The 17,601-nt window shown below is 39.5% G+C and overlaps 1 protein-coding gene across 9 annotated transcripts in view; it reads right to left on the bottom strand.

Moving 5' to 3' along the window:
* PPP4R1 (protein phosphatase 4 regulatory subunit 1) overlaps positions 1 to 17,601 on the bottom strand; it is a 129,509-nt gene that overhangs the window by 35,476 nt on the left and 76,432 nt on the right. For all 9 annotated transcript variants that reach the window (XR_013165295.1, XR_013165294.1, XM_077135977.1 and 6 more), the window contains 3 exons: positions 10,799 to 10,906; positions 10,592 to 10,657; positions 9,816 to 9,974 (listed from right to left, as the gene is read on the bottom strand). Coding sequence is in view for 7 of the 9 variants with exons in the window: in XM_077135977.1 (XP_076992092.1) it covers positions 9,816 to 9,974; positions 10,592 to 10,657; positions 10,799 to 10,906 (333 nt within the window). In the remaining 2 variants the exon portion in view is untranslated. The remainder of the gene's footprint in view (positions 1 to 9,815; positions 9,975 to 10,591; positions 10,658 to 10,798; positions 10,907 to 17,601) is intronic.

A 17,601-nucleotide genomic window follows, 5' to 3' on the forward strand; every position in this document is an offset into this window, starting at 1 on the left:
CTCTGACCAATAAAATGTAGTAGATATAATATTTGGGAGCTTCAGCACCAATCTTAAAGAAGACTTGAATCTTGCACATTGGTCTTGAAATGTTCTCTCTGGGGGCCTGGACCTGCACACGTAAAGGTCAGCTACATCAAAAGCATGATTCCGAGGAGGCCATGTGTATGTGCTCCAGTCAACCGTCTCGGCTGAGCCCAGCTTTGCAGTCTTCTCCACTAGAGTGCCAGATCTGTGAGTGCAACCACACTGGGCCTCCAGAGCAGCCCATCTACCAGTGACTACCACGAAGGAATGGTCATCAATACCACAAGGAACTGAAGAACCAATCAGTCAAGCCCTGCCAAGTTCCTAACCCACAAAAATCATACGACAGAATAAATTAGTTGTTGTTCTAAGAAAAAAAAGCCTACATATACACATATCAGAAATATAATAATGACTTAAAATATATCTCAGAAAAATCTGAAAGAATATGCTCTTGTCATCAAGGAATGTTTCATTTGCCAAAGCTGAAAAGCAGTTGGCATAGACCTCCGGGTCAAGATGGCGGCTTAACAACGTGCGCATTTTAGTTCGTCCTCCAGAACAATTACTAAATAACCAGAAACAGCACAGAACAGCTCCCAGAGCCACAATAGTGACCGGACACACAGCATATCCAGTCTGGACCAGCTGCGAGCACCCCCCAGAATCGTGAGTTCCCAAAGCTGTGGCGGCCAGCACCCCTCCCCCGCAGGCAGCTTCCCAGAGGGGAAAGGAAAGGACTTTACCAGCAGCAGGGACTGGGCACAATCAAACGCCAATTGTGGAACTAATTAACAAATTCTGACTACTAAAAATAGGCCCCCAGCTTAGGTGAACCTGATCAAAGCAGAGGTTGCTCATTTTTGCCCCCGTGCCAAGGGGGCAGGACTGACAGAAAAAGGTGGGGGGGGAAAGGAGGAAACAGAGGTTTTTGTGGCTGTGTATCTACAAAGGTTTGACTGCCTCTGGATACAGTGGCAGGCCTTTTCAGGCTGCAACTGCCCCAGGCACAGGCAGAAGTGAGCTCTTTTGGGGGCGTATCTGGAGCTTGAGCCTTCCCCAGAGGAGGAGTGAAGCCCCACCCAGGTGTAATTCCTCCATCAAGGAATTCAGACACCAGGGCTTGGTAATTTGAAGCCATTAAAACCAGCCTACAACCTCTCTTCTGTCTCCACAACGCCCCCAGCAGGGAGAGTCTGCCAAAGTTAAAGGTACCACATCATCTTATGCTGGTGGGACATGCAGTCAGACAAGCACAACATACTGGGCAGGATAAGAAAAACAGAGTCCAGAGACTTCACAGGAAAGTCTTTCAACCTGCTGGGTCTCACCCTCAGGGAAACCTGATGCAGGTGACTCTTTCCTCCTGATAGCAGGCCAGTTTGGTCTGGGAAAATCTGGCTGGGGTCTATAATATCTAAGTAGACCTGCCTAAGTGTGTGGGGGGGAAAGGCACCACACAAGCAGGGCAAGAAACAAGAAAACAAGAACTGAAAAATTCTCCTCTGTTAAACAAAACTTAAGCTAAAGGTCCAGATACAGCTGAACAGAATGTCAAAGAACAGATAGACAACAAATTCATCCAGCTAGAAAACCCTAGATAAAAGAAGTGGAAGCAATCTCCAGAACAAATTAATTAAGGTAATTAAATGCCTAGACGCCAGCAAAAAATAACAAATCACACTAGGAAAATTGAAGATATGGCCCAGTCAAAGGAACAAACCAACAATTCAAATGACATACAGGAGCTGAAACAATTAATTCAGAATGTACGAACAGACATGGAAAACCTCATCAAAAACCAAATCAATGAACTGAGGGAGGATATAAAGAAAGCAAGGAAAGAAAAAGAAGAAACTGAAAGTCTGAAAAAACAAATCACAGAACTTATGGGAATGAAAGGCAAGGTAGAAGAGATGAAAAAAACAATGGAAACCTACAGTGGTAGATTTCGAGAGACAGAACATAGGATTTCTGAACTGGAGGACAGAACATCTGAAATCCAACAAGAAACAGAAACTATAGGAAAAAAAACGGAAAAATATGAGCAGGGACTCAGGGAATTGAAAGACAATATGAAGCGCATGAATATACGTGTTGTGGGTGTCCCAGAAGGAGAAGAGAAGGGAAAAGGAGGAGAAAAACTAATGGAGGAAATTATCACTGAAAATTTCCCAACTCTTATGAAAGACTTAAAATTACAGATCCAAGAAGTGCAACGTACCCCAAAGAGAATAGATCCAAATAGACATACTCCAAGACATTTAATAATCAGAATGTCAGAGGTCAAAGAGGAAGAGAGGATCTTGAAAGCAGCAAGAGAAAAGCAATCCATCACATACAAGGGAAGCCCAATAAGACTATGTGCAGATCTCTCAGCAGAAACCACGGAGACGAGAAGACAGTGGGATAATATATTTAAATTATTAAAAGAGAAAAACTACCAACCAAGAATTCTATATCCAACAAAATTGTCCTTCAAAAATGAGGGAGAAATTAAAACATTTTCAGACAAAAAATCACTGAGAGAATTTGTGACCAAGAGAACAGCTCTGTAAGAAATACTAAAAGGAACACTAGAGACAGATACGAAGACAGAAGAGAGAGGTGTGGAGAAGAGTATAGAAAGGAAGACTATGAGTAAAGGTAGAAAGAAGGAAAATTAGATATGACATATAAAATCCAGAAGGCAAAATAGTAGAAGAAAGTACTAACCATGCAGTAATAACACTGACTGTTAATGGATTAAACTCTCCAATCAAAAGACATAGTCTGGCAGAATGGATTAAAAAACAGGACCCATCTATATGCTATCTCTACTCAAAGGACACAAGGCCAAGGACACAAATGGACAGTTACACACCAATGTTTATAACAGCATTATTAACAATTACCAAGAGATGGTAACAGCCAAAATGTCCATCAACAGACAGTTGGCTAAACAAACTGTGACATTTACATAAGATGGAATATTATGCAGTTGTAAGACAGAATAAAGTTATGAAGTATGTAACAACATGAATGGACCTTAAGGACATTATGCTGAGTGTGATTAGCCAGAAACAAAAGGACAAATACTGTATGGTCTCACTGAGATGAACTGACATTAGTGAATAAACTTGTAATATTTCATTGGTAACAGGGACCATCAGGAGATAGAAATAGGGTAAGATATTGGGTAACTGGGGCTGAAGGGATACAGATTGTGCAACAGGACTGAATATAAAAACTCAGAAATGGACAGCACAATATTACCTAACTGTAATACAATTATGTTAAAACACTGAATGAAGCTGCATATGAGAAAGGTAGAGGGAGGAGGGCTGGGGCATAAATGAAATAACAAAGAAAGATAGACGATAACGATTGAGATGGTGTCATCTAGGAATGCCTAGAGTGACTAAATGTACAAATTTAAAAAATGTTTTTGCATGAGGAAGAACAAAAGAATGTCATTACTGCAGTGTGCTGAAAATAGATGGTACCTAATATTTTAAAATTTCAACTAATGTGTGAGACTAAAGCAAAAAATGTTTATTTGGTACAAATCTATACTTTGACTAGTGCATCTCCTAATATAACTTACGTAGATAGTTGATTGAACACCTTAAGTACATGGAACTTTGTATAGGACATGAGACTTTGCTGGTTTGTCCAGGTGATGCCCCGATGAATCCCAGAGTGATCTGATCAGTGAGTGGAAAAGTATTTGCAAAGTCCCCTTCGGGGAATGGTGAGAACGGCTGAGCCCCCAGTCTTGGGGTTTGTTCATATGAAACTTAACCCCACAGGGGATAGGTCAAGCCTACTTAAAATTAAGCCTAAGAGTCACCCCCAAGAGAACCTCCTTTGTGGCTCAGATGTGGCCTCTCTCTCCAGCCAACTCAGCAAGCAGACTCACCACTCTCCCCCTGTCTACGTGGGACATGACCACCAGGGGTGTGGATCTTCCTGGCAATGTGGGACAGAAATCCCAGAATGAGCTGAGATTCAGCATCAAGGGATTGAGAAAACCTTCTCGACCAAAAGGGGGATGAGTGAAATGAGACAAAGTGGCAATAGCTGAGAGATTCCAAACAGAGTTGAGAGGTTATCCTGGAGGTTATTCTTATGCATTAAGTAGATATCACCTTGTTATCCAAGATGTAATGGAGAGGCTGGAGGGAACTGCCTGAAAATGTAGAGCTGTGTTCCAGTAGCCATGTTTCTTGATGATGATTGTATAATGATATAGCTTTCACAATGTGACTGTGTGATTGTGAAAACCTTGTGCCTGATGCACCTTTTATCTACCTTGTCAACAGATGAGAGGAACATATGGAATAAAAATAAATAATAGGGGGAACAAATGTTAAAACAGATTAAGTTTGAATGCTAGTGATCAATGAAAGGGATCAGCAAGGGGTATGGCATGTAAAATTTTTTTTTTCTGTTTGTTGTATTTTTCTGTTGTCTTTTTATTTCTTTTTCTGAATTGATGCTAATGTTCTGGGAAATGATCATGATGATGAATATGCGACTATGTGATGATATTGTGAATTGCTGAGTGTATGTGTTGGGAATGTTTGTGTTTCTTGTAATTTTTTTAATCAATAAAAAATTTTTAAAACATTAAAAAAAAAAAAAGCAGTTGGCAGAATTTTACCTTACACTGCATTTCTGTATTATTTTTGTAACCACAACTTTTTTTTTGTTAAGGAAAAAAACCTTTGAGAAGGAAAGGTTTTATGGTAAGAAGTGGAAGGCAGGCACATTAGCATGTTAATAAAACCTTGATTTTGCCAAAGCTAAAATGCTAAAATTTAGCATTCCTCTTCTGGAAAATGGGCATAATACCTTTACAAAATTTTCAAATGAGGGTTATGCGGGTATATCATATGTAAATTTTACAAACCCAAAGAAATGTAAAGTACATGTATTATTGCTATTTAACCAGGAGAAGCAAATACAAAAACATTCAATTTGTTAAAGAAAGGTGAGAATTCTATGACCAGAAGAAATAAGAATAGTACACGTGTGAGTGTAAATTTATAGATATTCCCCTTTAAAGTCAATAAATATTACTTCCATAAAAACATAAAGGGGTACTTTTACAGTCCTTGTTTTTCTCTGGATATTGCTAAGTTTCTGAGTTTCTTACCCAAAAAAGAACATGAAGTGGAGAAAAGAGATCACTTAAAGGCATCAATAAGATTGAGATGAAGAAGCTTTGAATACCAAGCAAGAGGGGCAGAAACATCCTTCTCCCAGCTTCAGAAAACTGCTAAGATTGCAGGAGCAGGGTGACTGCTGAATCAAGAAAAAGGCTACTTGAAAGAGGCAGGATCTCCTGGTGCCCAGCAGGCGGGCAGGGAGGCCAGCATAACACTGCAGCTCTCTGGCAGCAGTTCTGGAAGGGGCAGAGGATCACTTATGCACACAGTGGGGGCTTGGATGCATGGCCCAATCCATCTTACCCAAGGGACTCTGTGTCCCAGAACTTCCCATGCAAGCTACTCAAGGAACTCCACACGGGAGAAACCCAAACAGACCCAGACAGCACCGTATCATAATCGAATGTCTGACGTCAGAGACAGAGAATGAGAACGCTGTAAGAGGAGAGCAATTTGCCATGAGCACGGGAACCTCAATAAGATTAAGTGCTGGTTTCTCATCAGAAGCCATGGAGGCAAGAAGGTGGTGGGATGCAAAAAACTGCCAACCAAGAATTTTACATCCTGCAAACTGGAAGGAGGGATTATGACAACTGCACACACACAAAAGCCGAGAGCATTTATCACCACTAGATTAGCCCTTCAAGAAATGCTAAGGGGAGTTCTGCAGGTTAGTGTCTAAAGGAAAGGATACTAAACAATTGGCTGAAGACACATGAAGGTCTCCAGGGAAGATAATACATGGGTAAATATAAATATTAGCACTACTGTATTTTTGGTTTGTAACTGTTTTTTTTTTTTTTTTTTTTTTTTACATGGGTAGGCACCGGGAATCGAACCCAGGTCCTCTGGCATGGCATGGCAGGCAAGTGCTCTTGCCTGCTGAGCCACCGTGGCCCACCCTGTAACTCTACTTTTTACTTCGTACAGGCAAATGCACAAAAAAAAAATGCAATGAGACATCAGTGGTTTGGGACTCAATGTATATAAATGTGTACTCTATGACAGGAAAATACATAAAAGTGGGATGGGGAAGTACAGCAACACAGTACGTTTACATACTATTGAAATTAAGCTGGTATCAAAGCAAACCTGATTGTTACAGATTTAGGTTGTTAAATTTAGGCCCCATGGTAGCTACAAATGAAATATCAGAGAACATGCAAGCTCAGAGAGATAGGTTGCCAGGGGTAGGGGTTAGGGACTGTCATGGTCAGGTTCACATGTCAACTTGGCCAAGTGGTGGTACCTGTTTGTCTGGTTGGGCAAGTGCTGGCCTGTCTGTTGCAATGAGAACATTTCATAGAATTAGATCATGCAGCACGTCAGCTGCATCCATAGCTGATTTCATTTGTAATCAGCCAAAGGGGAGTCTTCTGCAATGAGTGATGCTTAATCTAATCACTGGAAACCTTTTAAGGAGGATTCAGAAGAGACAGGCTCTCTCCCTGCTTTGGCTGGCGAGTCTCTCCTGTGGAGTTCATCCAGACCCTTCATTGCAATCATCGGCTTCACAGGCTGCTCTGCGGATTTTGGACTCTGCATTCTCATGGTCACATGAGACACTTTTATAAATTTTATATTTATGAGTGTTTCCTGTTGATTCTGTTCCTCTAGAGAACCCTAACTAATATAGGGACAATGGGGAGTTAATGCAAAATGGGTATAGGGGAAACCAAACATTTTCTGTTTGGGGCACTGGGAAAGGTCTAGTGACAGAGGGCGGTGAGGGTACTGCAGCACTGCAAATGTAACTAATCCCACTGAGTGATACGCTTGGGCGTGGCTGAGAGGGGAATGTCTACACTGTACAAATGTTCACACAATTTAAAAAATAAGAGAAAAACATTAGTCTACCTCCTTGATCTCACAAAAAGGGAAACCAAAAAGAAAACTTCCTCAATGTCACTCTACTAGCTGCAATGTAACGAGGACTAGAACTCTGTTTCCTTACTCTCCAGCACATCCTGCTGCCTCTGAGTAATTTTATTTGCATGGGCAGGCACCTGGAAATGAACCCGAGTCTCCGGCATGGCAGGCAAAACTCTGCCTTTGAGCCCCCATGGCCTGCTTGACCTCTGAGTAATTTTAAGCTATTATTTTTCTACTTCTGATAGCATACTAAGAAATAATCATTGATTTTATATACAAGTCCTGAAAAACCATTAAAAAAACAATAGGTCACTCATAGAATGAATATCAAGAAATTTCATAGTTAATTTTTATTTCAATCTTAACTTTTGAAAAGGGACAAAGAATTAAAGAAAAAGACTCTTCCTTGAATAACCCCTTAATATTTTTCTGGCCTACGTCTACCTTCTCTTACTTTTTGTTTCACCTAAACAAGCATAGGCCTTACACAGAACTTCAATGACTGAGAATTATTTAAGAGGTCCTTCATTTTGATATAAATGTATTTCCAAATAGAAAACACTACGTTACACTAAGTTAAAACAATGCAAAGTAACTGTAGTTCTAACATGAAAACTTCAAAAATCTATGTTAATTTTTTCTAACAATCCAATGCAGAATATTATAAAAATAAAAGTGTTAATGATTAACACTTTTTTATGTCGACTTTACTTTAAAATGAGCTGTGAGTCTCAAATACAGACTCCAGCAGGCAGTACAAGAACAGCTCTGCTGACCCAGACCCCAGAGAAAACGGCGCGACCTACAGAAAAACAGCCACTACAGTGGTCCTAAGGAAAACACCAAATGAAGAAACATTTATTCCAGAAAAATTATAAAAATCTGGCGAGAAAGAACCTCTCAGCATGTGAATCAAGACTACTTGGACCCTCCCCACTCCCAGCTTAACAAGAAACTACACCCAGACCAGACTGTTGTAGCCAAAGGACTGGCGCTTTTTTAGGCATTCTGCAATGAAGGAGACGCAGTCTGAGGCAGGGATCCTTGCATTATAAGGACTTGGAGGGGTCCGCCCCCCTCTGGCTATGCCAATGAGGGACTGATGAGCTGCACTTTTCATTGGTTCCTTTCAACTGCCAACCCGAGTGAGGGCTAGGTAGGTATGTGCATGCCCAAAGGAACTTTCTGTTATGGGTCTTAGGGTCACGCCCCCTTTTCTTCTCCCCAATCTAGCCTGCATCCCTCTCACCCCAGCTCCCAAACAGGGCTTTCTTTCCAGGAGAAGCACGATTTATGTGGTTGAGGCTAAGTCTTGAGTGAACATGACAGAGAAGTGGGGACTCCCATCTACCTGGCCCACACCTGTGGGACAGAGGTTCTACCTTGAGCATGGTGCAGAGAATACTGGGGTTCCCAAAAGCCCCTGCCCCAGTTCCACACCAGGAGCAGCAAAGTGAGAATCTCAGGCTGCCTGCCCCACCCCTCTGCCAAGCACCAGCTCCTAGAGCAGGAGTGTCACCCAGGAAAGAAGACTGCCACTGTCCCACCACAAGTTCCAGAGCCCAGGCTCACAGAATTACAACATAAAACACACAGCTCCTGATGGCTTCCCAAGGAGCACAAAGAAGTTCAAAACTAAGGGTGCTCTCAAAAGGCAGTGGTGAAAGGCAAGTGGGAAGAAATCCCTGGATCTGATCAAGATACACCCGCGACTGTGGGCTAGCTGGCTCGTCAAGAAAACAGAGAATGAGCTGGGAGGGGCCCTCCTGGGTCAGCACAATAGGAACACTGACCACTGACCTCAGAAATCACTCCTTGGAAGAAGCCACATATAACTAGATTAATTTGTGGAGGGATTTATGCCCCCAGGGCATTGTCAAAAACAACAGCGCAAACGGGCAGCACTTCGTGCAGCTTAAGGCTGAGTGTGGTCAGGAAGAGGAGGAGAGCCTTGCTACACCACTGCCATGCCAGGTCAAGAGAGGGGAAACTCCACGCTGAGCTGCCCAAAGGCCACACCACAGACTCAACGCTGTGGGAACAGTCACTTAAAAAAAGAACAAGCAAATAAAAACAACAAGCCCCAAAAGGGGAGGGGGTACCCAGAGTTGTACAATATATTATCTGAAGTATCCAATTTCCAACAAAAAATATGTAAGGTATACGTAAAGAAACAGAAAAATATGACCTATACACCAGATAAAAAGCAGACATAGACACTGCTGAACATTATCAGATGTCGGATTCAACACAAAAAAACTTCAAAGAAGCCATCTAAAGAAAAGCAGAATTAAAGAAGTAAATGAAGGCATGATAGTGGCATATCAAATACAGACTATCAATTGAATAACTAGAAAAATCATCCCCAAAAAAGAAAACTACAGATCAATAACTCTTTATGACACAGGCGCAAAACTCAACAAGGTTCTAACAAACAAAATACAGAAGCAAATAAAAAGGAATATATAACATGACAAGTGCGATTTATCCCAGGAATGTAAGATTTAAGATCTAAAACTCAATTAATGCAATACACATCATTTCAGCAGAATGAAAATGACTTATGATTTTTATTTGTAAAGAAATTTAAAAGAAATACAAACTGCTAGTACAGTATTTTTCTATATTGCCAACTGCTAAAAGTGTCAATTAATATCTGCCAAATTATAAATTATGTAAGTTAAGAAACAGGTTTCTTAAAATCATGTTTTTAAGAGACTCATATGTTTTTATTTTACAAAAAATAATTAAACAACATCCTACCCAACGTGAAGGATCACTGATCAAATTAATAAACAGTGCTGACAATTTGGTCCTTCGGATTTCTTGACATGTTGCACATGAAACTGCCATGAAGCATTCAGCACAAGCCTTCCGGACACCCCATACGTTATCAGAACAAAGCTGGAAAAACCTGGGTAGCTGTTGCAAGAAGGAAGAGGTTTTAGTAGGCACACAAACAGAACAGGTTACAATACTTACTTCGACATCATTTTCTGCTATTACAGTGTTAAGTAGAACACCTGTTTGTATTAATACTCAATTTTTATATAAATCATACCTAATTCGTAACACAACTGATTATACAAAAAAAAAACACTCCAAAATAAACATGGTTTAAATGTTACCCAAAAAGCTTGAATGTGAAATAATTATTTTTGCCTAACAGCTTTAGAAACTCCTGAAGTATATTAATTTGTACCAAGAACATACATCCTATACACTATTCACTTGAAAATAAACATCTGTAGATTTAGCATATCACTAAAATACTTTGAGAGTTTCGATAAAATTAAAGATTCCATTGAACAGAGATGGGGATCAAATGGTTCTTACACTTACCTGCAGTTTTATAAACTGATCTAATCAAAACAGTGTTCACAGGCTCAGCTTACAGAAATATGAACTCCTAAACTTGAGGTTATATTATCTTCGTGATTTATATACATTCACGGTATTGTGCCAATAAACGACACACTTCCAACCTAACACCCTACTTGGTGATCCACTGCTTCCTCCTTTCCGTCCGCAGCACTTACCAACATTTCCTCAGTAGCTTGTTGGCCGACGACACTGCAAATATCTCCAAAATTGGCAGCACAGACCTGACAACAAAAACATCCCTGACATTTCAAAATATTATATACAGAGTCCTTTAAAAATAATCTTTGAAATTTCACTTATCAGAGCTTTAACAACTAGGACCAGATATTTTACACAAAAAAAACAATAACTGTAAAACATACCTTCCGAACATGAAACATTCTGCAGTCACAGCACATTTCACAAAACCGAGGGAGGATCAGGCGCTCTGTGATGTCCTTCCCAACCATAGGGGCCATTTTGCACATTATCTAAAAAAATAAGAACAAAATACAAGACTTTTTCAGCTAAGCTTCTTAACTTGAAAAATAAATATAATTTAAAGGAATAAAAAATACCATATGGCATCATTAAATGCATAATTACAGAAAAATATTTATAGCAGATTATTAATTTCATCTTCTTTATCCAAATAGGAGACAGAAAAATAGATATTAACTGTTTACAACAAAATAATCCAGTAAATACTAAGGGAACAGTAAACCCAAAGAAAATTTCAAAATTTTCACTTTTACAGCTTCAACCTGAATACTTAGTCATTCTGCCTGGTAACTATAAAAGTCAAATGTAAAAAATTAAAAAAAAAAAAGAATAGACTCCATAGTTTCCTCTAAGAAAAAAATAAGTAGCAAATGCTGAAAGGGAAAGGTCATCTGTAAGAAGGACCTAGGTTTAGATTCTCTGTACTGTTAGGAAAAGGAAAACATGTATTTATATAATATGCAGTCTCTGCCTTATAAAGTACCAAGTTAAGTGAACCTGGTGCATATCAGAACCATGTCATTGCTTTAAAAAGCCTCAGGTTCCATGACTGTATGCTATTTATATCAACTTCCCCTGCAAGTAAATAAAAACAAATCTGATGGTCTGTCATAATTTACTTATTTTATCTACTCCTAGCCCAATCAAATACTGGACGAAGAAGTAAAAGGCATGCACAGACTGGAAAAGACCAAAGTAAAATTTTCTGTATTAAATAGATGATGACATGACAGACCACCTGGAAAATTTCAAGGAATCTGCAAAGAAGCTGCTACAACATAGGAGTTTAAGAAGTTTGCAGGATATGTGAGAAAACCAATTGGTGTATACATGCATTAGCCATGAACGGGAAGCTCACATCTTAAAAAACTGTCATTTACAATAGTATTACAAACCATGAAAACTTAAGACAAATCTAACAAAATAAACCGAGGTCTGTTGAAAACTAACAATGCTGACGAGAGAAATCAAAGCCCTAAAGAAACGGAGAGAGCCACCACGTTCACACATCAGAAGACTCAATACTGCAAAGACGGCAATTCTCCCCAAACTGATTTATAGTTTCAATGAAATTTCTTTCAAAGTCCCAGCACCAACAGAACTGGAAAGAGCACCTATGCCTCTTCAATTCCAAACCCAGTTTTGTTTCTGGACTCTACTGTTTTATGGAACTTCCAATTCCAACTGAAGGCCCAAAATTTTACTCTATTACCAATCTAACATAACCAAATTTCTTAGAATTAGTCCCAAGACAGAGAATAATTGCAGCCAGGGAATGGAAAACATAATGACAAAATAAACATAAACCAATTGTAAGAGAAGTATGGGTTTCCTGTTAGTTACAGATAGACTCTTTATTAATGTTCTACACATTTTAAATTCTATCAAAACTGTACTAGAGTAAGTTAAACTCTGTTCAATACAAACCAATAGTTATGGCAAAACTGATTTCCTTTAGCAAGGTACAACTGAAATTAAAAAAGCATCTATGTTTTGGAACTAGACAGAGGTGGTAGTTTCAGATACTGGGACTGTACTAAGTGCTAATGAATTGTTTACTTTAAGACGGTAAATTTTATGTTAGATGAATTATACCTCAATAAAAAATTGTTACTGTAACACAGGTATCTAACCCTATTAACTGGTATGCAAGTACCCAAAAGTAACATAATGGAAGCAAAGAACTTCCCAGGGAAAGGAAATGGGGAGATGCCCTAACTCCTCCCACCACCACTGATCCACAACAAACTGTGATGGAATTTTTTTCCCATCAATAAACACAAACTTACAACATTTCGGGTTTAAGCTTTCTTTAAGCATATGGTTAAAATGCTATTTGAGACTTCCGGAGAAGATGCCGGCTTAGTAAGACGCACGGATCTTAGTTCCTCCTCCAGAACAGCTACTAGGGGAGTAGAAACGATACAGAACAGCTTCTGGAGCCACGACAGAGATCAAAAAGAGAGCGTACACCACCTTGGAACGGCTGACTGGCTGAGAGAACCGGCTCCGGTGAGATCGCCGAGGGGCGCGGGCTTCCCGGGGTGGGGTGGCAAGCGGCCGGAGTCCCTCCCTTCCTCCTTCCCAGGCCAGCTGGCAGAATTGGGCAGGCGGTCGCCTCAAGCCGCGGCGGTGGGTGCCCCCACCACGCACGGCCCCCCGGACCAAGTGAGAGAATTGGATCGGAAATCCCCAGGCCACGGAGAATGGTGACCGGGGGGGTTCCTTCCAAACACGTGACTCCCCGGTCCGGCTGGGAACGGTGCACTCTCCCGGGCCGCGGCGGCTGGCGCCCTCCCGCCACGCTTGGCGCTCCGGGCCGACGAAATTCGGACGGGCGCTCTCCTGGGCTGTGGCGGCTGGCGACCCTCCCCGCGTTCGGACCCCCGGGCCGGCTGGCACTCTTTGAAGCCGCTTCGGCTGGCGAACCTCCCCCACGGCGAAAGTTTTCCAAAGTTAAAGGACCCACAGCACCTTTTACTGGTGGGACCCGCAGACAAACGTGTGCCACGAGCGCCACCTACTGGGCAAGATAAGAAAAACAGAACCTAGAGATTTCACAGAAAAATCTTTCAACCTGTTGGGTTCAACACCCAGGGAAATCTGACTAAATGCCCAGACGCCAGCAGAAGATAACGGATCACGCTCAGAAAATTAAAAATATGGCCCAGTCAAAGGAACAAACCAATAGTTCAAATGAGATACAGGAGCTGAAACAACTAATGCTGAATATACGAACAGAAATGGAAAACCTCTTCAAAAACAAAATCGATAAATTGAGGGAGGACATGAAGAAGACATGGGCTGAACAAAAAGAAGAAATAGAAAAACTGAAAAAACAAATCACAGAGCTTATGGAAGTGAAGTATAAAGCAGAAAAGATGGAAAAAACAATGGATACCTACAATGATAGATTTAAAGAGACAGAAGATAGAATTAGTGATTTGGAGGATAGAACATCTGAATTCCAAAAAGAAACAGAAACTATCGGGAAAAGAATGGAAAAATTTGAACAGGGTATCAGGGACCTCAAGGATAACATGAAGCGCACAAATATACGTGTTGTGGGTGTCCCAGAAGGAGAAGAAAATGGAAAAGGAGGAGAAAAACTAATGGAAGAAATTATCACTGAAAATTTCCCAACTCTTATGAAAGACCTAAAATTACAGATCCAAGAAGTACAGCGCACCCCGAAGAGATTAGACCCAAATAGGCGTTCTCTAAGACACTTACTAGTTAGAATGTCAGAGGTCAAAGAGAAAGAGAGGATCTTGAAAGCAGCAAGAGAAAAACAATCCATCACATATAAGGGAAACCCAATAAGACCATGTGTAGAGTTCTCAGTAGAAACCATGGAAGCTAGAAGACAGTGGGATGATATATTTAAATTACTAAAAGAGAAAAACTGCCAACCAAGACTCCTATATCCAGTAAAATTGTCCTTCAAAAATGAGGGAGAAATTAAAACATTCTGAGACAAAAAGTCACTGAGAGAATTTGTGACCAAGAGACCAGCACTGCAAGAAATACTAAAGGCAGCACTAGAGTCAGATATGAAAAGACAGAAGAGAGAGGTATGGAGAAGAGTGTAGAAAGAAGGAAAGTCAGATATGATATATATAATACAAAAGGCAAAATGGTAGAGGAAAATATTATCCAAACAGTAATAACTCTAAATGTTAATGGACTGAATTCCCCAATCAAAAGACATAGACTGGCAGAATGGATTAAAAAACGGGATCCTTCTATATGCTGTCTACAGGAAACACATCTTAGACCCAAAGATAAACATAGGTTGAAAGTGAAAGGTTGGGAAAAGATATTTCATGCAAATAACAACCAGAAAAGAGCAGGAGTGGCTATACTAATATCCAACAAATTATACTTCAAATGTAAAACAGTTAAAAGAGACAAAGAAGGACACTATCTACTAATAAAAGGAACAATTAAACAAGAAGACATAACAATCATAAATATTTACGCACTGAACCAGAATGCCCCAAAATACGTGAGGAATACACTGCAAACACTGAAAAGGGAAATAGACACATATACCATAATAGTTGGAGACTTCAATTCACCACTCTCATCAATGGACAGAACATCTAGACAGAGGATCAATAAAGAAATAGAGAATTTGAATATTACTATAAATGAGCTAGACTTAACAGACATTTATAGGACATTACATCCCACAACAGCAGGATACACCTTTTTCTCAAGTGCTCATGGATCATTCTCAAAGATAGACCATATGCTGGGTCACAAAGCAAGTCTCAACAAATTTAAAAAGATTGAAATCATACACAACACTTTCTCGGATCATAAAGGAATGAAGTTGGAAATCAATAATAGGCAGAGTGCCAGAAAATTCACAAATACATGGAGGCTCAACAACACACTCTTAAACAACAAGAGGGTCAAAGAAGAAATTGCAAAAGAAATTAGTAAATACCTCGAGGCAAATGAAAATGAAAACACAACATATCAAAACTTATGGGACACAGCAAAGGCAGTGCTAAGAGGGACATTTATTGCCCTAAATGTCCATATCAGAAAAGAAGAAATGGCAAAAATGCAGGAATTAACTGTCCACTTGGAAGAACTGGAGAAAGAACAGCAAACTAATCCCAAAGCAAGCAAAAGGAAAGAAATAACAAAGATTAGAGCAGAAATAAATGAAATTGAAAACATGAAAACAATAGAGAAAATCAATAAGACCAGAAGTTGGTTCTATGAGAAAATCAATAAGATTGATGGGCCCTTAGCAAGATTGACAAAAACAAGAAGAGAGAGGATGCAAATAAATAAGATCAGAAATGGAAGAGGAGACATAACTACTGACCTCACAGAAATAAAGGAGGTAATAACAGGATACTATGAACAACTTTACGCTAATAAATACAACAATTTAGATGAAATGGACGGGTTCCTGGAAAGACATGAACAACCAACTTTGACTCAAGAAGAAATAGATGACCTCAACAAACCAATCACAAGTAAAGAAATTGAATTAGTCATTCAAAAGCTTCCTAAAAAGAAAAGTCCAGGACCAGACGGCTTCACATGTGAATTCTATCAAACATTCCAGAAAGAATTAGTACCAACTCTCCTCAAACTCTTCAAAAAAAATCGAAGTGGAGGGAAAACTACCTAATTCATTCTATGAAGCCAACACCACCCTCATATCAAAACCAGGCAAAGATATTACAAAAAAAGAAAACTACAGACCAATCTCTCTAATGAATATAGATGCAAAAATCCTCAATAAAATTCTAGCAAATCGTATCCAACAACACATTAAAAGAATTATACATCATGACCAAGTAGGATTCATCCCAGGTATGCAAGGATGGTTCAACATAAGAAAATCAATTAATGTAATACACCACATCAACAAATCAAAGCAGAAAAATCACATGATCATCTCAATTGATGCAGAGAAGGCATTTGACAAGATTCAACATCTTTTCCTGTTGAAAACAGTTCAAAAGATAGGAATACAAGGGAACTTCCTTAAAATGATAGAGGGAATATATGAAAAACCCACAGCTAATATCATCCTCAATGGGGAAAAATTGAAAACTTTCCCCCTAAGATCAGGAACAAGACAAGGATGTCCACTATCACCACTATTATGTTGTGTTGGAGGTTCTAGCCAGAGCAATTAGACAAGAAAAAGAAATACAAGGCATCAAAATTGGAAAGGAAGAAGTAAAACTATCACTGTTTGCAGACGATATGATACTATACATGTCGAAAACCCGGAAAAATCCACAACAAAACTACTAGAGCTAATAAATGAGTACAGAAAAGTAGCAGGTTACAAGATCAACATTCAAAAATCTGTAGTGTTTCTATACACTAGTAATGAACAAGTTGAGGGGGAAATCAAGAAACGAATCCCATTTATAATTGCAACTAAAAGAATAAAATACCTAGGAATAAATTTAACTAAAGAGACAAAAAACCTATACAAAGAAAACTACAAAAAACTGTTAAAAGAAATCACAGAAGACCTAAATAGATGGAAGGGTTTACCGTGTTCATGGATTGGAAGACTAAATATAGTTAAGATGTCAATCCTACCTAAATTGATTTACAGATTCAATGCAATACCAATCAAAATCCCAACAACTTATTTTTCAGAAATAGAAAAACCAATAAGCAAATTTATCTGGAAGGGCAGGGTGCCCCGAATTGCTAAAAACATCTTGAGGAAAAAAACGAAGCTGGAGGTCTCACGCTGCCTGACTTTAAGGCATATTATGAAGCCACAGTGGTCAAAACAGCATGGTATTGGCATAAAGATAGATATATTGACCAATGGAATCGAATAGAATGCTCAGATATAGACCCTCTCATCTATGGACATTTGATCTTTGATAAGGCAGTCAAGCCAACTCACCTGGGACAGAACAGTCTCTTCAATAAATGGTGCCTAGAGAACTGGATATCCATATGCAAAAGAATGAAAGAAGACCCATATCTCACACCCTATACAAAAGTTAACTCAAAATGGATCAAAGATCTAAACATTAGGTCTAAGACCATAAAACAGTTAGAGGAAAATGTAGGGAGATATCTTATGAAACTTACAATTGGAGGCGGTTTTATGGACCTTAAACCTAAAGCAAGAGCACTGAAGAAGGAAATAAATAAATGGGAACTCCTCAAAATTAAA

Source organism: Tamandua tetradactyla, chromosome 18 (genome assembly GCF_023851605.1).
Source record: "Tamandua tetradactyla isolate mTamTet1 chromosome 18, mTamTet1.pri, whole genome shotgun sequence".
In the NCBI taxonomy this organism is placed as follows: Eukaryota; Metazoa; Chordata; class Mammalia; order Pilosa; family Myrmecophagidae; genus Tamandua; species Tamandua tetradactyla.